The sequence below is a fragment of the Acinonyx jubatus genome, chromosome E1 (assembly GCF_027475565.1).
Source record: "Acinonyx jubatus isolate Ajub_Pintada_27869175 chromosome E1, VMU_Ajub_asm_v1.0, whole genome shotgun sequence".
Lineage (NCBI taxonomy): Eukaryota > Metazoa > Chordata > Mammalia > Carnivora > Felidae > Acinonyx > Acinonyx jubatus.
Window position 1 is genome coordinate 27,624,615 of NC_069397.1, and position 21,686 is coordinate 27,646,300.

General features: G+C 42.4%; 1 protein-coding gene across 8 annotated transcripts in view; it reads left to right on the forward strand.

The window, feature by feature from the left end:
* TEX14 (testis expressed 14, intercellular bridge forming factor) overlaps positions 1-21,686 on the forward strand; it is a 112,625-nt gene that overhangs the window by 64,204 nt on the left and 26,735 nt on the right. For 6 of the 8 annotated variants that reach the window (XR_003412571.2, XM_027034238.2, XM_053212368.1 and 3 more), the window contains 10 exons: positions 25-148; positions 3,299-3,477; positions 8,254-8,405; positions 9,544-9,734; positions 10,352-10,502; positions 12,076-12,977; positions 16,284-16,390; positions 18,694-18,782; positions 20,125-20,406; positions 21,272-21,372. Coding sequence is in view for 7 of the 8 variants with exons in the window: in XM_027034238.2 (XP_026890039.1) it covers positions 25-148; positions 3,299-3,477; positions 8,254-8,405; positions 9,544-9,734; positions 10,352-10,502; positions 12,076-12,977; positions 16,284-16,390; positions 18,694-18,782; positions 20,125-20,406; positions 21,272-21,372 (2,278 nt within the window). In the remaining variant the exon portion in view is untranslated. Of the gene's footprint in view, positions 1-24; positions 149-3,298; positions 3,478-8,253; positions 8,406-9,543; positions 9,735-10,351; positions 10,503-12,075; positions 12,978-16,283; positions 16,391-18,359; positions 18,486-18,693; positions 18,783-20,124; positions 20,407-21,271; positions 21,373-21,686 lie in introns of all 8 variants that reach the window. The other 2 variants (XM_053212372.1, XM_027034239.2) reach the window with 2 other exon arrangements.

Genomic DNA, 21,686 nt, shown 5'->3' on the forward strand with positions numbered 1-21,686 from the left:
TGTGAAGCTGCTTTTGTTTTGTAGTAAGCTGCGGCACCCGCACCTGCTACAGCTGATGGCTGTGTGCCTGTCCCAAGACCTAGAGAAGACCCGCCTTGTTTACGAGCGCATCGCTGTCGGCACACTGTTTGGTGTCCTCCACGAACGGGTAAATGGCTGTTTTTGGTGAATTTTCTCTTGCTGCCCTCTCTGCTTCTCACCGCTGCCCTCTTCCCCCTACCCCAGAAATGGAGTTCCCATTTGTGTATGTGAGGACGATAAACCTCCTAATTCTTTACTTTCTAAGGGTATATAATGCACCACTTAAGGACCTGATTGGAACTAGTGTGATTTTATTGTCTGTCCTGTTTCTTCATCAAACTTCTAAGAGTTCAGCAGACCCAGAAAACACACAGATGCATTTCTAGCTAACTGTAATCACACAGCCCCTGGCTTTGTTTTCCTGTAGTTTCACTTATTTCTTTCAGGGCCTTTGCTGTAGAGAGAGGTTTGTTTATATACAGACCTGTATCACTCCCTTTCACTTTTCAGATTTCTTTGTAGGAACATCTTTCAGGGCCCATTGACTCCCTAGGAAGTGTGCTTTGGGCTGAGATGTGCCTTCAGAGAGGTCCTGAAGCATTTGTTTTTCTTTCTCTATGACTTTATTCTAAAGATCCTAGGCTGGAATGAGAAGAGACCCTCCAGAAAGAGTCCTTTCCCAAAATGGCTAGCCATTCCTCCTGCCTAAGAACTTACTAGTGTTATTTCTCTTCCCCTCCCTTTCCCTCTCCTCCCCTTTCTTCTCCTGTCATTTGATGAAGGCATACCTTAAAATGCTGTTTCTCTGGGGAATAGGATAGAGAGGTCAGAAATAAACCCAGGCTTATATGGTCAGTTAATGTGCAACCAAGGAGGCAAGAACATACAATAGGGAAAAGACAGTTTCTTTACCAGATGGTGTTGGGAAAACTGGACAGCTATGTGCAAAAGAATGAAATTGGACCACTTTGTTAGACCATACACAAAAATAAGCTCAAAATGGATTGAAGATCTAAACGTGAGACCTGAAACCATCACAGTATTAAAAGAAATCATAGGTAGTAATCTCTTGGATATGGGCTTTAGCAACAAATTTATGGATATGTCTCCTCAGGCAAGGGAAACACAAACAAAAATAAACTATTGGGACCACACTGAAATAAAAAGCTTTTGCACAGCCAGGGAAACCATCAATAGAACAAAAAGCCAATTGACTATAAATGGAAGAAGATATTTGCAAATGATATATTGCAACTAAATACCAAAAAAAAAAAAAAAAAAAAAAGAGGGGGGCCAAATGATCAGATTAAAATGGGTAGAGGACTCGAATAGACATTTTTCTAGAGGAGACATACAGTTAGCAAACACACATGAAAAGATGTTCAGTATCACCAAACATCAGGAAAATGCAAATCAAAACCACAATAAGATATCACCTCATACCTGTCAGAATGGCTAGTATCAGAAAGACAAGATATAATAAGTGTTGGTGAGGATGTAGAGAAAAAGGAACCCTTTGGGGTGCCTGAGTGGTTCAGTTGGTTAAGCATCTGACTTCGGCTCAGGTCATAATCTTGCAGGCCGTGAATTCGAGCCCCACATTAAGCTCTGTGCTGATAGCTCAGAGCCTGAAGCCTGCTTCAGATTCTGTGTCTTTCTCTCTTTGCCCCTCCCCCGCACATACTCTGTCTCTCTCAAAAATAAAGAAATTTTTTTGAAAAAAGAAAAAGGAACCATTTTGCACTGTTGATAGGCATGTAAATTGGTGCAACCACTGTTGAAAATAGCATGGAGGTTTCTCAAATAATTAAAAATAGAACTACTATATGATATAGCAATTCCACTACCAGGTATTTATGAAAAGAAAATGAAAATACCAATTCAAAAAGATATATGCACCCCTAAGCATTATTTATAATAGCCAAGATATGGAAACAACTTAAGTGTCCAGAAATAGATGAATGGATAAAGAAGAGGTGAGATATATGTATATATCTATATGATATGTGTATAATGATATGTGTATATATGTATATATAATATATATGGTAAATATACATATATATAATGTGAAATTATGATAATATGAAATATGTTTCACAGATGGAATATTACTCAGCCATAAAAAAGATTGAGATCTTGCCATTTTCAACAATGTGGATGGACCTAGAGAGGATATTATGCTAAGTGAAATAAGTCAGACTAAGACAAATGTCATATCATTTCACTTGTGTATGGAAACTAAACAACCAACCAACCAAACAGAAATAGACTCATAAATACAAACTAGTGGTTGCCAGAGGGGTAGAGGGTAGGGGTGGGAAAAATAGGTGAAGAGGATTAAGAGGTACAGACTTAACAGTTACAAAACAAATCATGGAGAGGCACCTGGGTGGCTCAGTCAGTTAAACATTGGACTTTGGCTCAGATCATCATCTCACGGTTTTGTGAGCTCAAGCCCTGCTTCAGGTGAGCCCCGCTTATCTCCCCCCACCTCTCTCCCTCTCCCCCCCCCTCCTTCCCTCTTCACCCCTTGTGGGATTCTCTCTCTTACCCTCCCTATCTGCTCCTCGCTCACTTGCACCCTCTCTCAAAAAAGCAAAAACAAAAACAAGCCAAAATACATCATGGAGATGAAAGGTATAGCATGGGGAATATAGTCATGTCGTAGTAATGTATGGTGACTAAACTTACCATGGTGAGCATTATATAACGTATAGAACTGTTGAAATATTGTGTTGTACACCTGAAATTAATATAACATTATATGTCAATCATATTTCAATAATTTTTTTTTTAAAAAAGAATGCCATTTCTCTGAGGAGAGACCAGTATGACTTTGATCAGTCAGCTACATTGGTGTGAGTGAATTTCTTTCCCCTTAGGATCAGTCATTCTGCCCGGGGCAGGGGCTGGACTGGTCCTTTAAGCTTCCAAGTTCTCAGCAGCACAGGCTTAGATGGATGCAGGGCAGGCTCATTGGTGGTGGTGGTGAGCCCACCCTGGATGTACGTACCAGGCTTTCAGAACTGTCTCTTCAGTTTTTGTGGTGTGAAACAGCTCAGTTCAGAGAAAGGAGTCTAGGCTTGGAGCCAGAGGGCCAGGGTCAGTGGGACCTTAAGCCAGTCATTTAACCTTCAGCTTTTGGGTCCCCGTTTATAAAATGAGGACCCTAGGTAGCTGTGAGGATCAGTTGAAAAGACTTTGGAAACTGCAAAGCATTCTGTAGTGTCCAGAGCCCAGCGTTGTTCCTTGCTGTTTTATCCCTTGCTTCTAGCGTTCCCAGTTCCCCGTGCTCCACATGGAGGTGATTGTGCATCTGCTGCTCCAGATCTCTGATGCCCTGAGATACTTGCATTCCCGGGGGTTTATCCACCGCTCCCTCAGCTCCTATGCCATCCACGTTGTCTCCGCTGGGGAAGCAAGGCTGACCAACCTGGAGTACATGATGGAAAGGTGGGTGCTCTAGAGAAAGAATCTGATCTGGACAGGACTCTTCCTCATTGGTGGGCTGAACTCTTCATTTTTGGGGAAAGAGGTTTCCCAAATGCTTGACCTGTCTGTCAACGTTAGAGGGACTTTAGGGAAGTTACTTCTGCTCAGGACATTATCATTTTAATGCACATTTAACAAGCAAGGAGCCCATATTAGCCAATATGTGTAAATGCCCTAACTATTCAACTCAAAATTTTAAGTGGCTTAATAAACCAAGGTGTGTTTCTCACTCACATTGCAGTCTAGTGTGTGTATTGGGGCGCCCATTGGGTTCTAGGTTCCTCCCATCCATGGTTCACTTGTCCCCAAGTCTCAGTCCCCCACTGTGTCCTCTGCATTGCTGGTCAGTGAAGAGAGAACATGGAGGGGCACATGGTGTTTAAGGTCCAGTCTGAATTGGCTAAGTCATGGCTTCCCACTTTGCAGTCACCTCTGCACTGCAGAGAGGCTGGGAAATGTGCCATAGCTGTGCATCTTGGAAGGAGAGAGAAGGTGATGGGTGCTGATGAGCCTCACAATTGGTCACACCTCCTACTCCTGGGCCAGGTGCTTGGCTAGGTGGGCACTAAGGCCATTCCCTGCCCTCGAGGGCCTAAGCACAGTGAGGTAGGTGGAGACAAAACAACACCCTCATTCAGGGTTGGTGGATGGGATTCATTTCCTTGTTGGCAAGAGTCAAAGTCCTCCAGAGAGTTGGGGGCATGTGCCATCTCCTGCCCCTAGGTTCTGGAAGGCAGAGGATCTCCCCTGTGCTTATGTGCTGCCTTCTGCCTTCTGAGCCTCAGCCTGTTGTTGGTTCTGCTCTGCTGTGAAGCTTGAGCCACTGGGCAGAGCTCATGATCAGACCTGCCTATGTTGGCTTATCCTTGCCCCCACCTACCCACCAATCACTGAGGCTTTGTTTCGGAGGCTCTCTGCTGGTCATTCCTTCTTGCATACCCTCTAATGTTTTTCTCACTATGTGAAAAGCTCTATGAGGGCAGGGATTTCCGTTTTTTTCTTTAAATGTTTTGTTTATTTTTGAGAGAGACAGAGAGAGCATGAGCAGGGAAGGGGCAGAGAGAGAAAGGGAGACACAGAACCTGAAGCAGGCTCCAGGCTTCAAACTGTCAGTACAGAAACCAATGCAGGGCTCAAACCCACGAACTAGGAGATCATGACCTGAATGGAAGTCAGAAGTTTAACCCGCTGAGCCACCCAGGTGCTCCAGGGATTTCCATTTTATCCATTGCTGTATCTCAAATGCCCAGAGCAGGCCTTCATGTGGTGGGCACTCCGCATATGTTTTTTGAATGAATGAAACAGAAAGTCTTGCTTCCCAAACCACGCATGCCCTTAGTCCTTTAAGGGGGGAATTGGTTGTGTTTGGCTCTGTGGACCTTGGTAAAGAGTTTTTATTTTATCCTAAGAACATTGGGATGCTTGAAGGGCTTTATTTATTTATTTATTTATTTATTTATTTATTTATTTAGCGGATGGTGTCATGGATGATTGACAGGCTAAGATCCTTCTCGTTCCTACATGTGAAGAAGGGGCTGAGAGGAGACAGGAGAGAGGCAGGGAAGCAGTTAGGGTGTAACTGTAGTACTTGTCCACATGAGAACTGGTAGAGGCCAGACAGCTGTCCCCAGTTGAGCTGCACAGCCTTGGATCAAGTCCATTCTCAGTTCCAGTGAAAACCTTTCAGTGTCTCCCCATTGCCTACATGATTTAAGTCCAGGCACTTTGCAGGGTGTGGAAGCCTTCCAACGTGAGGCTCTACCCACAGTGCCAACCTTCTCACTTCCCATTCCCTGCTTGGCCTTCCAAAGCCTCTTTCAGTATAGGCCACCTCTCAGTGAATAACTTGCCTGTTTATCCTTTAAATTTTCCTCAGGCACAGTCTCTCACCACACCCGTGAAGCCTGTACTGAAGTTCTGGTCCCTGAGTACTTAGCATATTCCTTTCCTCCACAGCTATGTGTCTGTCCCACCAGATGGTGACCTTTGAGAGGGCAGGAACGGTGCATGTTCATTTTCAGCTCAGGGCCTGTCATGTAGTAAGTCCTCGGTATTTGTTGGTTAAGTGAACAGATGAGTGTAGATGATGGGAAAACTTGAAATTGTTCAGAATGGGATTGGTCACTTTGGCTATGTGCTCAGCAGCAGTGAAAGCTAAGGTGTTTGGACATTTTTGTCTTCCATAACAAAGGCTTTTCAGGAAGCCTGTGAAAGAATACAATCTATTTGCTGGTGATGGAGCACCATCTGTTGTTTACATGGAGGTATAACAGTTTCTTCTGCCTGAGCTCTCTGTAGAAATGTGAATCCTAGAGTGAACTAGAACTTTGGAGATGCCCCAGCCCAATCTTGTCTTTTACAGATGAGGAAACCAAGGCCCAGAAAGGTGAAGAGCTGGTCTGAAGTTACCCAGCTATGGCTACAACCAAGTGGTAGAGGGCTATCAGGAGAGAATGGATCAGAGGTTGAGGATAGGAAGCCCAACTAGGAGGCCACTGTGTAGGGTGTGGTGGTGACTACAGAATCAGAATAGAAGTGAAAAATGTGAGATGCATTGAGAAGCTGGTGTTCACAGATTAGTCAAATGAGGGGCTGGGAGATAACTGAGTAGGAAGGTGTGTGTTTCCTTTTGGGTTTGCTGACCTCAGAATGGAATCTCAGGCAGAAATGTCAGTCAGCGAGCAGTTACAGCCACAACGGCACATCCTTCTTTGACAGCTGATAACATGAGCTGGGATCCAAGAATCCAAAATAGCTTTCAATTCCACATTTATTTTTGGAAACATTTTATTTGTTGAATGTCATTGTCAAGGGTAACACTCCATCTCATGGTATGAAAATGACAGAGCAGTTTTTCTTATTCTTCAACTCCTTCTTAATGGAATCTTTAGAGCTGGGATTGACCTTGCAAGTGGTATCACATAGCTGTAGCCAAATGTAATTTTAATGATGTCAGAGCTGAAGCTTAGAAAAATAACTGCCCCAGAATGACAGCCAGAAAAGAAGCGCCACCCCCCCACCCCCCCTACGACTATCTTTAACAGAGAGGAAAGGAGGATTGTAAGAGAAGAAGGTGAGTGGAAGTAAAAGAGAAAGGATATAAATACTGGTTGTAAGTGACTTACCCTTATCTGAACCTTAGACAAGCCTAAGAGGTCTGAGAATGTAGTGAGTGTTTCCCTTGGAGAATCAGCCTGTGAAGTGAAGAGCCAAACATACTAGGTCTTCAGAGTAGGACTAGGACTTCATACTAGGACTTCAGGGTTCTCTGGTGGGAAAACACTCCATTGCTTTTCCTGTGATATTGGCATGCTTGTATGCTGTTCACATTATACTAGGCCACATCTAACTATTTAGCAATACAACCAAAAAGTCAATACCAGCTTTCATTTCATGATTTCCTGAACTCACTGCCATCTACCAAAAGCTCTGCTGGAAGAAATATTATTTAGGGAGGTTTGCTCAAAGTCCAAGAAGCCCATCCCATCCTCAAATCTGGCCTTCACTAGACCAGCAAAGAACTTCTGGTCACTTGCTTTAAAAAAAATTTTTTTAATGTTTATTTTTGAGGCAGGGGGAGGGACAGAGCATGAGTGGGGGAAGGGTCAGGGAAAGATGGAGACACAGAATCCGAAGCAGGCTCCAGGCTCTGAGCTGTCAGCACAGAGCCCAATGCAGGACTTGAACTCATAAGCTGTGAGATCATGACCTGAGCCAAAGTCAGATGTTTAACCAACTGAGCCACACAGGTGCCTCAAAAACTTAATTCTTAACTTAGCAGTCCTCAGTCTTTACCAAATGCCTACCATAACATTCATATTAATAACTTACTTGCATAGTGCTTTATGGCTCAGAGAGTTCTCCACATACAAGGTCTCATTAGATTTTCATGACACCTGTAGATGGAAGTGGGCGCTAACTTCACCCTGAGGACTCTTGTTGGCTCAGCAGATATTGAGGATGCTATGACTTAGTTCTCAAGGAGTCTAGTTGGGACCCAGTTGAGTTTTTCAAACACATCAGTGAAACTTTGAGTGATGAACTGAAAGGACTTGTTCCCAAGAGGGCAGAGTTCAGAAGAGAAGCAATCACAGGAATTGGAGGAGTCCCACAAGGGACTTTGATAAAGCAGATGGAGCTTGAGGGGGGTCTTGACAGAGTCTTAAGTAGGCATTGAGGCCCTCATGTAAGTTTAGAGATACATGATATAAAAGACAGATAAGGTGCCTCTTCTCATGGAGCTGACTCTAGCAGAGGGGAGACAGATAATAAACAGAAGTAAATGAACAAAACTTCAGATAATATGTGCTCTGAAGCCAATAAAACAGGACTACAGGTGGTCAGGGAAGGCCTTTCTGAAGAGGTAATTTTCAAGCTAATACCTTTCTTATAAGAAGCAGCCAGTCAAGCTAGGATCTCTGGGGAGAGCATGGCATGCAGAAGAAGCCAGTTTCCAGTGCAAAGACCTGAAATGGTGATGTACTTGGCATGCTGGAGAAACTCAAAGAGGGCCCCCGTGACTTGAGTGAGAGAGAGCCAGATGAGGTTGGAGGGTGGGCAGGGCCCACTCAGGTAGGTTGAAACAGCAGGCAGCGAGGGTTAGCTCAGGGTCTAGCTGGGTTTCTAGAAGCTCAAGGAGGTTGCCAGTCTTCAGAGGTAGATGTTTCACAGAGGTACTGTGTGATGGTCATGATGATCCTTTAAGACATGAGTCTGACCTTGTGTTTCCTTCTGTAGCCAGGATGGACGTGTACACAGGGACCTGACTCGAGTGCCCCTCCCATCCCAGCTGTACAACTGGGCTGCCCCGGAGGTGATCTTAGAGAAGGCAGCCACAGTGAAGTCGGACATCTACAGCTTTTCGATGATCATACAGGAGATTTTAACAGGTAGATCCAAGAGCACATTCACTATGACCAGAGTCTCTACTCTTGGGTTGGGTTTTTGTTTTTTTTTCACAGGAGTTACTTTTATGAAAATTCAGAACATAGGAAAAAGAGATTTCTTCACGGAAACTTCTTTGTACTTAATAGAAGATATGAGGTGATTGTCCAGAAATGTCTTTTGTTCTTTGAGACTCAGCAAAGCCAACCTATCCTCCTATTAGTGGTGATGCATTTAATCCAAGCAAAGTTGTTTTTTTTTTTTTAATGTTTATTTATTTTTGAGAAAGAGAGCGCATGAGAAGGGGAGGAGCAGAGAGAAAGGGGAACAGAGGATCCGAAGTAGGTTCCACGCTGACAGCAGCAAGCCTGATGGGCCTGGACTCACAAGCTGTGAGATCATGACCTGAGCCAAAGTCAGGCGCTCAATCGACTAAGCCACCCAGGTGTCCCAATCCAAACATAGTTTTTAAACTGAATATTGCTGTCAGTGCTTAAGGGTCTCTGTGAGGTGCCCTTTAAGAACTTGTAAACGAGGGGAAAAGACTGGCCTCTGAGAAATAAACTATGAAACCAAATACACCTAGAGTTCAATGTGTATATAAGCAGTGTCACCTGACAGATATGGAAGCCATTCAATCCTTCAAGACCCTAATGCTAAGGAAGTGATCACATATCTGAAGATAGAAGGAATCTTTCAGGAGAGGGCACACACACACACACACATACAGTAAAACCACATTCACTGAGGAGGTAAGTGAGTGTTCCCTCTCATTTAGCAGTGTTTACAATCTGAGAGGCAAAACCACACCTTCCATGAGAGGAGTGCACTGAGCTGCCCATCCTGATGCCATGAAACATTTCCTGTGGTCTCCAGGTCTGCCAGCAGGGAGCCCACATGTACATAATTCTGACAGTACTTGTTCCTGTCTCCGTAGCAGGGATTTCCCTGGTAAATGGGTAAAGTGGTTTCTTGTCTATGACTGGTCATCCAGATAGTTTTTTCTATAAAGAGAAATTAATGTTTAAAGGGGTTGAGTGACTTAACTAAGGTTACCCCAATTACCCAATTTTACATGATTTCTTCTTTTTTTAAAACATCATCTCTTTATGTTACTTTTTCCTGTGACTTTTTCTTTACCAGATAACATACCCTGGAATGGCTTAGATGGCTCAGTTATTAAAGAAGCCATCGTCTTGGGAAATTATTTAGAAGCTGATGTAAGGCTTCCAAAACCTTATTATGATATTGTTAAGTCAGGCATCCAGGTCAAGCAGAAAGACCGAACTATGAACCTTCAAGATATCCGGTACATTTTGAAGAACGACTTAAAGGTAAGCTCTGAAGCTGTTAGGACTTTATTTCGGCTTACTCGTCACAGAGGCATAGGGGGTTAGAGATGAGGAAGAAGCTAGTTGAAAGAAGTTTTGGAAATCCTCATTTCATCATATCCCTTCTGTGCTCCCAAGAAAAGGAGCTGCTAGCTGCTTCACTTGGTTAGGGCAGCAGGAAATTGATGAGGGAGGCTGGAGAAGGTTGGCACATAGTAGAGGTATCCTGTAGGCACATAATGCTATTCAGTGACTGGAAGCTATTGTTACTGTTTAAAAAATATTAGGGGTGCCTGGGTGGCTCAGTTGGTTGAACGTCTGACTCTTGATTTGGCTCAGGTCATGATCCCAGGGTCATGGGATAGAGCCCCATGTCGGGCTTCTTGCTGAACGGAGATTAAGATTCCCCCCGTCTCACCCTCTGCCCCTCACTCCTGCTCACGCTCTCTCTCTAAAATTAAAAAAATATATATTGGCAATAACAATGAATTAGCTAATTTGGATTACAGTCAGTCTACCCAACAGGAAGAAGTTTATTTGATACCTAGACCTGCTTAAAAAATACTAGTAACATTCAGATAATTGCAAATATGTCCTTGATGATATTTCCCTTATTATAGGATTTTCTCGGAGCCCAGAGAACTCAGCCAACTGAGAGCCCCAAGATGCAGAGATATGAACTCCATCCTGATGTCAATGTTTGTCTAGGACTGATGTCAGAACATTTGAAAGAGACCCCTAACTTGGAAATAAAAGAGCTAAAGGAAACAGGTATGGCCTTAACCCACAGGGTAAGCATTAATTGACATGAATGGGTTCCAAGAGTTGCAGGCTACAACTAATCAACTCCTCCAGACTGTACACATCACTTATACCGGGAAAAGATTGATGCCTTCAAGAAAAATCAAGATCCTTGAAATTACTAAGTTAAATATTTTTGGCTCCAGAACTAAGCAGTAATAGCCAGTTTATTTCTAGTATGATTATTCTTAGGAATTTATTTAATTGCTTCACAAATAAAAACGGTGATTTTTTTAAAAAGTTAATTTCATTTTGAGAGAGAGGGAGAGAGAGAATCTCAAGCAGGCAGAGCCCGACATAGGGCTCAATATTCTGAACTGTGAGATTATGACCTGAGCCAAAATCAAGAGTCAGATGCTTAACTGACTGAGCCAGCCAGGCATCCCCCAAAATGGTGATTTTTATATTTAAAACTATTATCTGCTCATTATAGAAAACTTGAAATCATACAAAGAAGAAAATTACTTATTTTAATTCTGCCACTTAGAAATAATTTGTTAATATTTTGGTGTTTCCCTCCAAGCTTTTCATATAGTTTTATAGCTTTGTTCGTACATTTAGAAATCTTAGGGGCACTTAGGTGGCTCAGTCGGTTGAGTGTCTGACTTCAGCTCAGGTCATGATCTTGCAGTCAGTGAGTTTGAGCCCCGCATTGGGCTCTATGCTGACAGCTCAGAGCTTGGAACCTGCTTTTGGATTCTGTCCCCTTCTCTTTCTGCTTCTTCCCCACTCGTGCTCTGTTCTGTCTCTCAAAAATGAATAAACGTTAAAAAAAAAAAAAAAGAAATCTTAGAATGCAGAGCTGAAAAGGACCTTGCAGTCATCTGGCTTAATATCCTCATATTCCAGATGAGAACACTAAAGTTGAGAGAGGTTATGGCTTGCTCAGGATTCCAGAACTTACTAGAGAGCTGGAATCCAGGCCAAGTGACCATTCTTTCTGCCTCTCTTTGGACAGGGCTGGAGGCCTCCAGAATGACCTCCAACAAGCTTTCATTACTTTGGCTCGTCCATCCCATTCTCTGCAAGCTGTATACCATCAACCAGAGGTGATGGGTGATCAGTTCTAGTGGTATTTTTTGAATTAATTATTCTTCCCATTATGTAGTGGCTTCTCGGGCAGTGTCTTGGCTACTTTTATCAGATGCTCACCAAGAGCATAACTTTGACATGAATATTCAAACTCCTGTGTGTGTAAAGAAAGCTATGAATTTAGTTTTTAAGATTCAGGGGCCTGTAATTTGCATGTCCTGATAGTTAGGCATGTTTTGAACACATTGTAACTTAAGCTTAGAACATTTTCCCCAGGGTTTGACCCCTCCCCAATTTTCTACCTCAACTCATGTCAAAATGGGAATTTTCATCACTTAGAAATACTCCCTCACCTCCTGGAAGTGTATCTTGTAGTCTTCCACACCTGGGAAGGGAATGGGAAACTAAAAAGTTTCTTTCTCCATTCTCATATCGCTGGAGCAACATGCTAAGGCTACTAAGTTGCTGCGTGTGATCACTTTAATCAGTTGCATGTTGCCACTCTTTCCAGCAGGCAGTCGGCTTCATTCACCCACGGAGAAAGCAACACCAGATCCTCAGGTCCTAGATCCAGGTCTGATGGCCAAGGAGACTCAGAACCGAGATGCTGCTTCTCCTGCCTGCTCTGTGATGGAAGAGGACTCCAGGGGGCCCAGCCCAGGTCAGGCTAGCCTCTGCAGCTTTGAAATCAATGAAATCTACTCAGGCTGCCTGGACAGGGGAGATAACACGAAGGAGGAGCCCCCAGGAGCTGATTCATCTGTTGTGGGAGCTGGACCAAGCCAAGCAGATGAACTAAAGTCCATGGAAGAAGAGTTGGAAAAGATGGAGAGAGAAGCATGCTGTTTTTATGATGAGGACGAGAGCTCTTCAGAAGCTGACACAGAGCTCTCCTTTGAGGACTGGGATTGGCAAAATGGTTCTCTTAGTTCACCCAGCCTACCTGAGCTAGCCAGAGAAGGCAAGGGCAATGGGAGCAATAGGTGCATGACCGAGGAGTACATCAGTAAGTGTGTGCTGAATCTGAAGATTTCACAGACATTAATGTACCAGAATGCCGATTTGCTGAGGAATACTGAACAGAGAATTGATAAACTTGAGATGATACAAAAGGGGCAGGAGGAGTACAGGTCTTTGTGGGCTTCTTCAAGAGAGTTTACGAACATTTATGACTCACCTTCAGCCTTGGGCCCCCCAGCTTCCACCTATGTTCCACCTGTCATGCAGCTGCTGAGAGGCCAGCAGCTGGACACCAGTGGCAATTGCCAAACCCTGACAAGATCTTCCATGGTGAGAGACTTTCAAGGAGGACATTTTGGCAAAAGGTCCAGGAAAAGAAGTGACTGTGGCTGGAAACCTGTCATCCAAGTCTCTGAAGAAAGCACTGGGGATCAGTCAGAGAAGAACCATCAGGTACAGCTAAGTGGGAGGCAGGGCAGCATGAGCAGGATCTGGAACATGATTCAGCATAGCCCCTAATCCATGTGCAAGGACTAACCTAAATACAACCAACTCATAGTGGGGTCCTCTTGGCTTTGGGAAATAAGGCCTCTAGGATGGAATTCCAAGGTAGATACTCTTCATCTCTCATTCCAAACCCAACATACAGCCCATGTTCTTTGTAATCCATGCATCAGATTGAACTATTTGAAATTGCTGTCTTATAGGTCAAAATATTCAAGTATTGACAATTATACGTGGTTCAACTTACTAAATATGGTATCTTGGGCAGGTATTAATCTCCATTCTAAATTGTTTAGTCATTCATTTACTCACTCATTCAATAAACATTTATAGAGCCAGAGGCTATGCATTAGACTCTGGGATATGATGATGCATGAGCCACAGACTCTACCTATGAGTAGCCCCAGTATGGGACAGATGGACCTGGTCATCAAAGAAGACACCTCAAAGGAGGTGAGAAGATACCATGGGAGCTGGCTTGACAGGTGTAGCTTGAGGCTTAGTGAGGTTGTAGCTCTTCCATGAGCTCCTTAAGGACAGGGTCTGTGTCTTACTCATTCTGTGTCCTAGCAAGGGTGCCTGGCACATAGTAGGTACTTGGCAAATGGTCACTGAGGGAATGAATAAATGAATGAGTCTGAACAAGTTCACACATGGAATGCTGGCTGCCTCTTGAACCAGGATTTTAGAGATGGATCAACCCCATCATTTTACAGAGTATGAAGCTCAAGTTCAGTGCCTTAAACTTCCTAATGTCCAGGTGTTACAGAGGTGGGGTTGAGGTAGGAGAGGTCAGCCTCATTTAGAAGGAGGACTTTTTACTGAAATTATTTAGAATTGCTGGCCTGCAGTGATAAAAAGCTGGCCAGCTTTTAGTGGGTTTTATTATAGTTTAAAAATTCTCTACCTGTAGTACATCCTTTAATTGTCTGCACAGGGCAGACCGCTCCCCTCACCACCCCCCCCCCCCCCCTTACTACACTACTGCCAAGGCCCACAACTGATTAGGGGCAGAGTTCTTCACTCCTAGTTTAGTGTTCTTTCACTGTGCCCTGCTGAATGTCAGACTTCAGTCCTCACTTAAAACATTTGCAAAAGTGTTGGCTTTTTTTTTTTGTATGAAAAGAAGGCACAAAGAACTTAATTAGACTCTAATTTCTGTTTATATTGAAATTTCAAATTTATTAGAAAACAATTAGAAATAAGTTTTCTTGGGGCGCCTGGGTAGCTCAGTTTGTTGAGCATCCTACTGTTGGTTTTGTCTCAGGTCATGATCCCAGGGTCATGGGATTGAGTCCTCTGTCAGGCTCCATGCTGACCGTGGAGCCTACTTAAGATTCTCTTCTTGCTCTCTCTCTCTCTCTCTTTGTCTCACTCTCTCCCTCTCTCCTCTCCTCCCCTCCTTCTCTCTCCTACCCGCCCTCCCTCATCCACCTCTCCTGCCAGCCATCTCTCTCTCTCTCTGTCTCTCTCTCTCTCTCAAATAATAATAATAAAAAGGTTCCTTGTATGTTATGTTTTGGTTATTTATCACTATGTAATAACAGCAACAAAAACCCAAACTTTGTGGCTTAAAACAATAATTTATTTCTCACAATTCTGTGGGTCAGGAATATGACAGGGCTTACCTGGTGATTCTCTCTGTGTGGCATGGGCTGGGATCACTCTCTTGACTGTATTCAGCTGAAGGCTGGGATAGGCAAGAAGGTTCAAGGCCTCATTGACATGCCTGGTGCCTTGGCCTCCTCCAAGCAGCCCCTCTCTGCACTTGGCTTCTCATCATCCAATAAATAATCTCATCCAAGCTTCTCTACAGCATGGCAGCTGCCTTCCCAAGTGAAAGCTGAAACTGCTAAGCCTCTTTAAAAACTAGTCCCAGCCCTAGGACAGTATTACTGCTGCTACTTTCTGTTGGTCAAAGTCGCAAGGCCAGCCCAGATTCAAGAGGAGGGAAATAGGTTCCAGCTATCTTGTGGCAGTGTGGACAACAAGGGAAGGAATTCATGGCAAGCCTCATATGACTATGGATATGACTAATACATATGACTATGGATAAAACAATTGTACCATATTGAATTTTTCTTTAAAAAATCTACGCTGCTTTTCTAGCATAATCAGGGAATAAGGCATTTCCATCTAAATGGATTTTTCAGTTAATTGAAATCCATTAATTTATCAGTTCTTAAATTTTTAATCATACTAAATGAAAACATTACAACCTTCCCATTATCCTAAATACCTATTTTGAATATATTCTAATCTTTCCTTGGTGACCATGACATTTTTCAGAACATCTGTTACTTGATGCTCCATGATAAAGTTGTTGCCCTTAGCCCCTGCTAAGGAATCTTCTCCCCCACACAGAGTCCTCTGGAGCTCATACTTTAGGGAGCTTATGATCATATTTGTGCATCCTCTCACTTTTAGGCATCTTGATGTCATCCCAAAATACCACATTTGTTGTCTCAATTTGCCGAAGGTTAGGAAGTACAATGAACTAAGTTTGTTAAACTTGGAATGAGCAGATCCAAAATTCTCTCTTTGGGATAAAATATACAGTGTTTAATTTACCTTTTTTTTTTTTTTTTTTAGATAGAGAACATGAGTGGGGGAGAAGGGCAGAGGGAGAGACAGACACAGAGAATCTTAAGCAGGCTCCGTGTGGAGCCTGAGGCAGGGCTGGATCTCACGACCCTGGGATCATGACCTGAGCTGAAATCAAGAGTCGGACACTCAACTGACTGAGCCATACAGGCGCCTGTGATTTAATTTACTTCTATTTCCAAAGTATTGTAGCTTTTATTTTAGTGTGCTTTATTTTCATAGCATCCTCACTGGTGGACTCAGATAGATACTACATCCCAGTTTTATGGATGAGGAAACTGAAGCACAAGACTTTCTTAGGTTATTCTGAGTAAGGGTTTGACTAGAACCCAGGGCCCCGGTTTCCTGCCACAAAGCTTGCTGCCTCAATAATAATATAGGGGAAAGTTTTGGGATTTTTTATGTCTGTTTTGTCTGCTTATTCTTCACTTGCTCCCAGTCTGTATTGGGTTCTTGGGGGCCAGCTTCTCTACGTAAAGACCTCCACGCAATATATGAGTTATTAGGTATGAAACATGAAAAGGGAAATCATCTTAGTAGGTTCAATAATTTCTGCACATTTAGCAAGAATGGCTTGAAAAATAGAATGTGAGAGTGAAGAGAAGAGGAATTCCTTCATCAAAGCACTGAAACAGGTCTACTCTTTTTAAGCTGCCAACTTTTAGTGGACCTGGAAAACAGGGCACAAGTGAACAATCGCAGCCCTCTCAAGGAGCCAAGCACAGTTTGGAAAGAAACAGGAGCCCAAATACCAGCAGGTGGGTTAACATTTTGTTCTTAGACTCTCATGTGACCCCAAAACCACTTAATGATCTTCATGTGTCTTGTCACAAAGAGACTGTGAGTGATGAAAAACAGTAACACAGAAACAGATCTTGGCAGGTTTTCTCCTTTGAATGGGTGGAAGGACCTATGTAATGGGAACCTGTAGGAGAAAACATCAAAGGTAAAGGACCTGGCAGGTTAATCAGACAGAATTCATCATTTATCAAAAGCAAAGCACCTTGCCTTTCCAAAGCTGCCAAAATTGTTTTTCTTATAAAAAGAGATGCCAGGTACCCCATTTGCCAGTGCTCCAGAAACCAAACTGTTTGGAAACCAGGGTTGTTCAAAATAAACATCCCTGACGTCGGAGCAGGGTTGAACAATACAACTGTTAACCATGCAGCTTCTGATTTCCAGCCAAATCAATGAAATGAATTGGCTTCAGCACAAATCACAGGAAGGAGAGCATATGTGTACAGTGAGTTTTTAAGAACTTATGTAAAACATTTTATTTTGCATAGGGGCAAAACTATTAAAGGGCCGATTATTAAAGGGCCAATAAGTGTGTTTCAAGATAGACTAGTCCATCAATTTCAGTTTTTCTTTTCTGTGGTTAAATGATTTTAATCCATGGTTTTGAAGTCAGTTCTCCTGGAAAGAAGTAACTTTTTGTTTCTCTCCCAGTGTTGACTTGAGACTAGCAACAAGAGTTTGCTGTTCCTTTCATGTTGGTAAATGTGTTCACTAAGGGAGTATCAAGGAGAATCCCCAGACATCTTAGTTCAGTGTATGTTACCTTTACAAAGAGAATTACTGGAGAACCAACTAACTGGCACCAAAGGGGTTAGAGCTCACATCATTGAGAGAAGCAGATGCGGTGACAGTATAGGCATTAGGTGGTAAATCAAAGCCCCTATTCACTGTGTTCCCCCAAAACACAAAAAAACAGACCAAAGAAAAGTTTGACATTTTGCTGCCAATCCACCTAGTCTTTTTATATCTTTTTTAGACATAAAATTATAATTCCGTGTAAACATATATAGGTACTTTTATATCCTGATTTTTCCCCTTACATTAGAACAAGAGCATTATCTCACATTATTGGAAAACCTTCTGTGAACTCATAATTGTTGGATTTCCCCCATTGTTGAATTTTAGGTTGTGTTATTTTTTTGTCCATTTTGAATAGGGCCACAGCGACTTGTCAGTGCAACTGTTTCTGCACTTTGGAATTATGTCCTTGATGGATTGCCAGAAGCAGAGTTACTAGGTGAAGGGTTTAAACATTTTAAAGATAACTTGATAGCTGCTGTCAGATTGCTCTTTAAAGAAGCCAATCAGATTTGACCTTTCTAATTCAGTCTCTCTGCTTTCTGGTCCAGCAGGGAAGTAGGGCATTCAGGATAACAAGGAATTCATATATATGCCACAAGTCACACATTTTCAAAGGGTTAGTTTAATAGATGATAAGATACATATATAATCATGGATGTGTAGAGGAAAAGAGATTCCCTTGTTTTTCAGATGAGGAAACCTTTGTACAGAGAGATTAAAGTGTGCCAAAGGCAGGCAGCTAATTAGTGGTGGGTAGGGTCTGGAACTCAGTGAAACTAAGCTGAAGATCTCTGAATGTTCTTCAGGTTCCCTGGTGCCTTAAGACCATGCTTACAAATGTTAGTTATTGTGCTATCACTGATATGCAGGTGGGCCTGTTATAAAAGAATTCTGAACAAAGGGTAGGAACAGTTACTGAACCATCACCTGTGTTCTGTGGCATTGTTGGGGTCGGGGGCTCTGCAATAGCTCAGGGACTAGAAGTCTGTCTACTGAAACTGTGTTTCAATTGTGGGGTTTCTTCTACCTCTGAAAAATTTTCAAGAGTACTTTTAGAATCATGTAATCTGAATTTGGAAACTGAAAAAAACCTCAGAGGTCTTCTAGCCCAGTCCTTTCATTTCCTAGCCAGGGAAGGTCTAAAGAGTCTAGTGCCCGAACCAAGTTGACTCAGCTTAATAGTGTACTTTTCCCTGTGCCAAGCCACCTGAAGGGACCTCTGGTGTCATCCAGCCCTGGCCAGGCCTCTGCTAGGTAAGGAGTCTTGCTGTCAGAACGCTGGGGAGTCTGACACTCTCTGGTGGCAGGCAGGAGTCAGTGCAACCCCAGGAATGACTCTGAGAGGAGAGGATGGTCCGGGTGGGCTGGAGCTGCAGGGCTCAGGGTTGTGTCAGGAACTTGAGCAAACTACTATATTTGTGTCTACCCTGTACCCCCCCCCCCACCCCTTTACATAATTTAGGATCAGTGTGGAATCTGTGTCTTCTGAAATCTGTCATACAAAGTTAAGAAATAACGAAGATGATGGAGAGGTACACTTAAAATGGAAATGTGAGTAAAACATCCTAAGTTCTGTTGGGCAAAATGAAATTTAAAGTATATTTCTAACCTGCTTGTTATCTCTAAGTACACAGCCTGTATTGCACCAGCCTCCCACATTCTTTTCTACTGTTGGATCGTTCCAGTTTAAAAGCAAGGCTTTCTGGGGTGCCTGGGTGGCTCTGTTGGTTAAGTGTCTGACTCTTGATTTGGGCTCAGGTCATGATCTCACGGCTTGTGAGTTCAAGCCCTGTCAGGCTCCATGCTGACTTCTTAGGACTCTCTCTTTCCCTTTCTCTCTGCTTCTCTCCCTCTCTCTCTCTTTCTCTCTCTCTCAAAATAAATAAACTTAAAAAAATACATTAAAAAAATAAAAGCAAGGCCTTTCTGACTACAAATTACAGAAGGGAAATGCTTTTTTCTTTCTTCTTTCTTTTTTTACCATCTAGTCAGGAAAGATAACCTATGTCTTTTAACATTGTTTAAATGAACATATTTTGTGTTATTAGTCCAAAGAAAAGAGATTATCAAGTCCACCACTGTGTATACTGTTTTGTTCAGTGATTTTTTTTTCTGGAAAAAACTTTTTTCATTTCTAGACTTTATAGGAATATTTCCATTATATATATATACTATGTATATCACTATATATATATAGTATATACTATATATATCAGTATATAATACTGATGATTATAATACTAATATATATATACATATGTATATATACTGATGCATATTACATAACAACTATAGCAAAAACAGTACACGATATAGAAATTTAATATATAACATTCATTATTAAAGAACATTCAGTGTCACTTGGATATACCTTGTGGGCATTTTCCTTTCGTATCAGTTTTATCTTTAAAAGGGTACGGTGTCTATGTATTTTAATCCTAATGTTAAATGACATTAGCAAAAGTATAGAACATTTGGAATGAAGACACATGCACATAAGCACACATATATATACACACTCCCAAAATATGAACTCAGCATAGTCCAGAGAGGCTAGACAAACTCAAATAGAATCCTTTCCACTAGTTTCTACAGGCTGCAGATGTTATTTTCTTGTAAAATCTTCATAGCAGGAAGGTCTGTCTACAAGTTTTCTGCTACCTTCTACTCCAGAATTCAGAAATTAACTGAAGATTCTGTCCTTCCCTGTTATCACTTCTTTTCTCTCCTCCCCTTCGAACCAAAAAGCACAAGCTAAGGATGATGCAGTTCTAAAAAGGCAATTACTGTGATAATATGAACTTTAAAAGTATTTTGTAGCTCTTCAAGAAGCAAAAGCTTTTGTCTCCAATGTTCACAGTTCTGTTTTAAATGCTACTTTCTCTCTGTCCAGTGGAGGTGAAAGAAATGGCAGAGAGAGCAGCCACCGGGCAGCTGGCAGTACCACCATGGCATCCTCAGAGTAGTGCGACTTTAGAGGATGAAGCTAAAGATGAGCCTGATTCCCTGCTGCAGCCCCCGCTTGGGGACCCTGAGAAAGTGGGTTGGCAGTGCACTGTAGAGTATCCCAGGGAAAATGATGAGTCAAGAGAAAATGGAAAATGTAACAAAATGGGTAACAGTGACTGTGACAGTGACCAGTATGGCAAACAGCCTGGACCTCAAAGCTTCAACAGTAAGTGCAGTTGGAGGAATTGGGATGGTTGAGCTCTATCAAGTTATTAGCTCTCAAATATAAGTAAGCATCCTGGAATATTTCCTTTGCTTGGTCTTCTCCCCTTTCCCATATATCTGGGATCCCTGAATTCCAGGGGCATACCCTTTTGATTCCATTGTCCTTCCTGTAGGTAAAGAAAATCCAGAAATTCGTGAGTTTTTCTGTTACTGGAGCAGACCATTTGCTCAAAGGAAGAAAAATAATCTGTATACCATGACCCTGTTGTTGGCTCTAACTTGGCAAGGAATTGAACCTTTTTTTTTTTTTTTTTTTTTTACCTGAGTACAGTAGTAGATGGCCATTCCCTACTGCCCATTTCTTTGCATTTTCAGCCAGAAAAACTTCACTGGCTCCTAGAGATTCTGTGCTAGAGGAATCTAGAGACAAATGGCATTGACTGTCATCACTTTGTAGATTTGCAGGTTAAAACTGAAGGCTATGCATTTCTACCTGGTAATTTGCATGCAATCAGGGCATGGAATATTATTTCACAGTTGTTTACAAATCAAAGAAAGGTACATCTAAAATTTTCATTTATGTTAGGTAGAAAACCTACTGGCTTGAGGTCTTTTGGTATTTAGAATCTGTTCCTTATCAAGCATCCCCCTTGAATGGGTGGGCCAAAGGATTGATGATACAGGACCACGTGTTGGGGCCAGGCCAAACTTACAGTCTCCACTTTCTGGACTGAACCTGACATATGGGACATGGCCATCCTTGGCAGAATATTCACAGATCTCTTCTCTCCTGCCACTCCTCTTCCCTTCCATGCCATCTGAATATCATGGAATGACTATGGCCCTGGTTGTGTTATAATCATTAGGTATCAGGCACCTGTCTCCCAGCAAAACTGTGTATCCAGAGCATAGTGAAGTCTTTCAAGCAAGTTCTGACGCATCTGTGGTCATTGAGAAATCTTACAGTGTAAGTAATATGGCCTGCAGAACCAGGTTGAACCCAAGGACCTAATAAAGTAGAACTGAGTTGTTGTTATATATTATGACATTGAAATAATATCTATAGTAGTTCTTTTTTGTTGGAGTATGTGCTTCGCATGAATGGAAAAGTATTTTCTCCCTGCCTAAATACTGTTTGAGTCAATTCAACTCAAAGCATTGTGTATCTTGGGGCTTGGGTGGAACACAGACGAGTGTCAGATTCTGGAAACTCTTGAGCTTTCTTTCTAGCTGCGTAGATGATGAGACCAACTCTGGAATCACAGTGTGAGGTCAGGTATC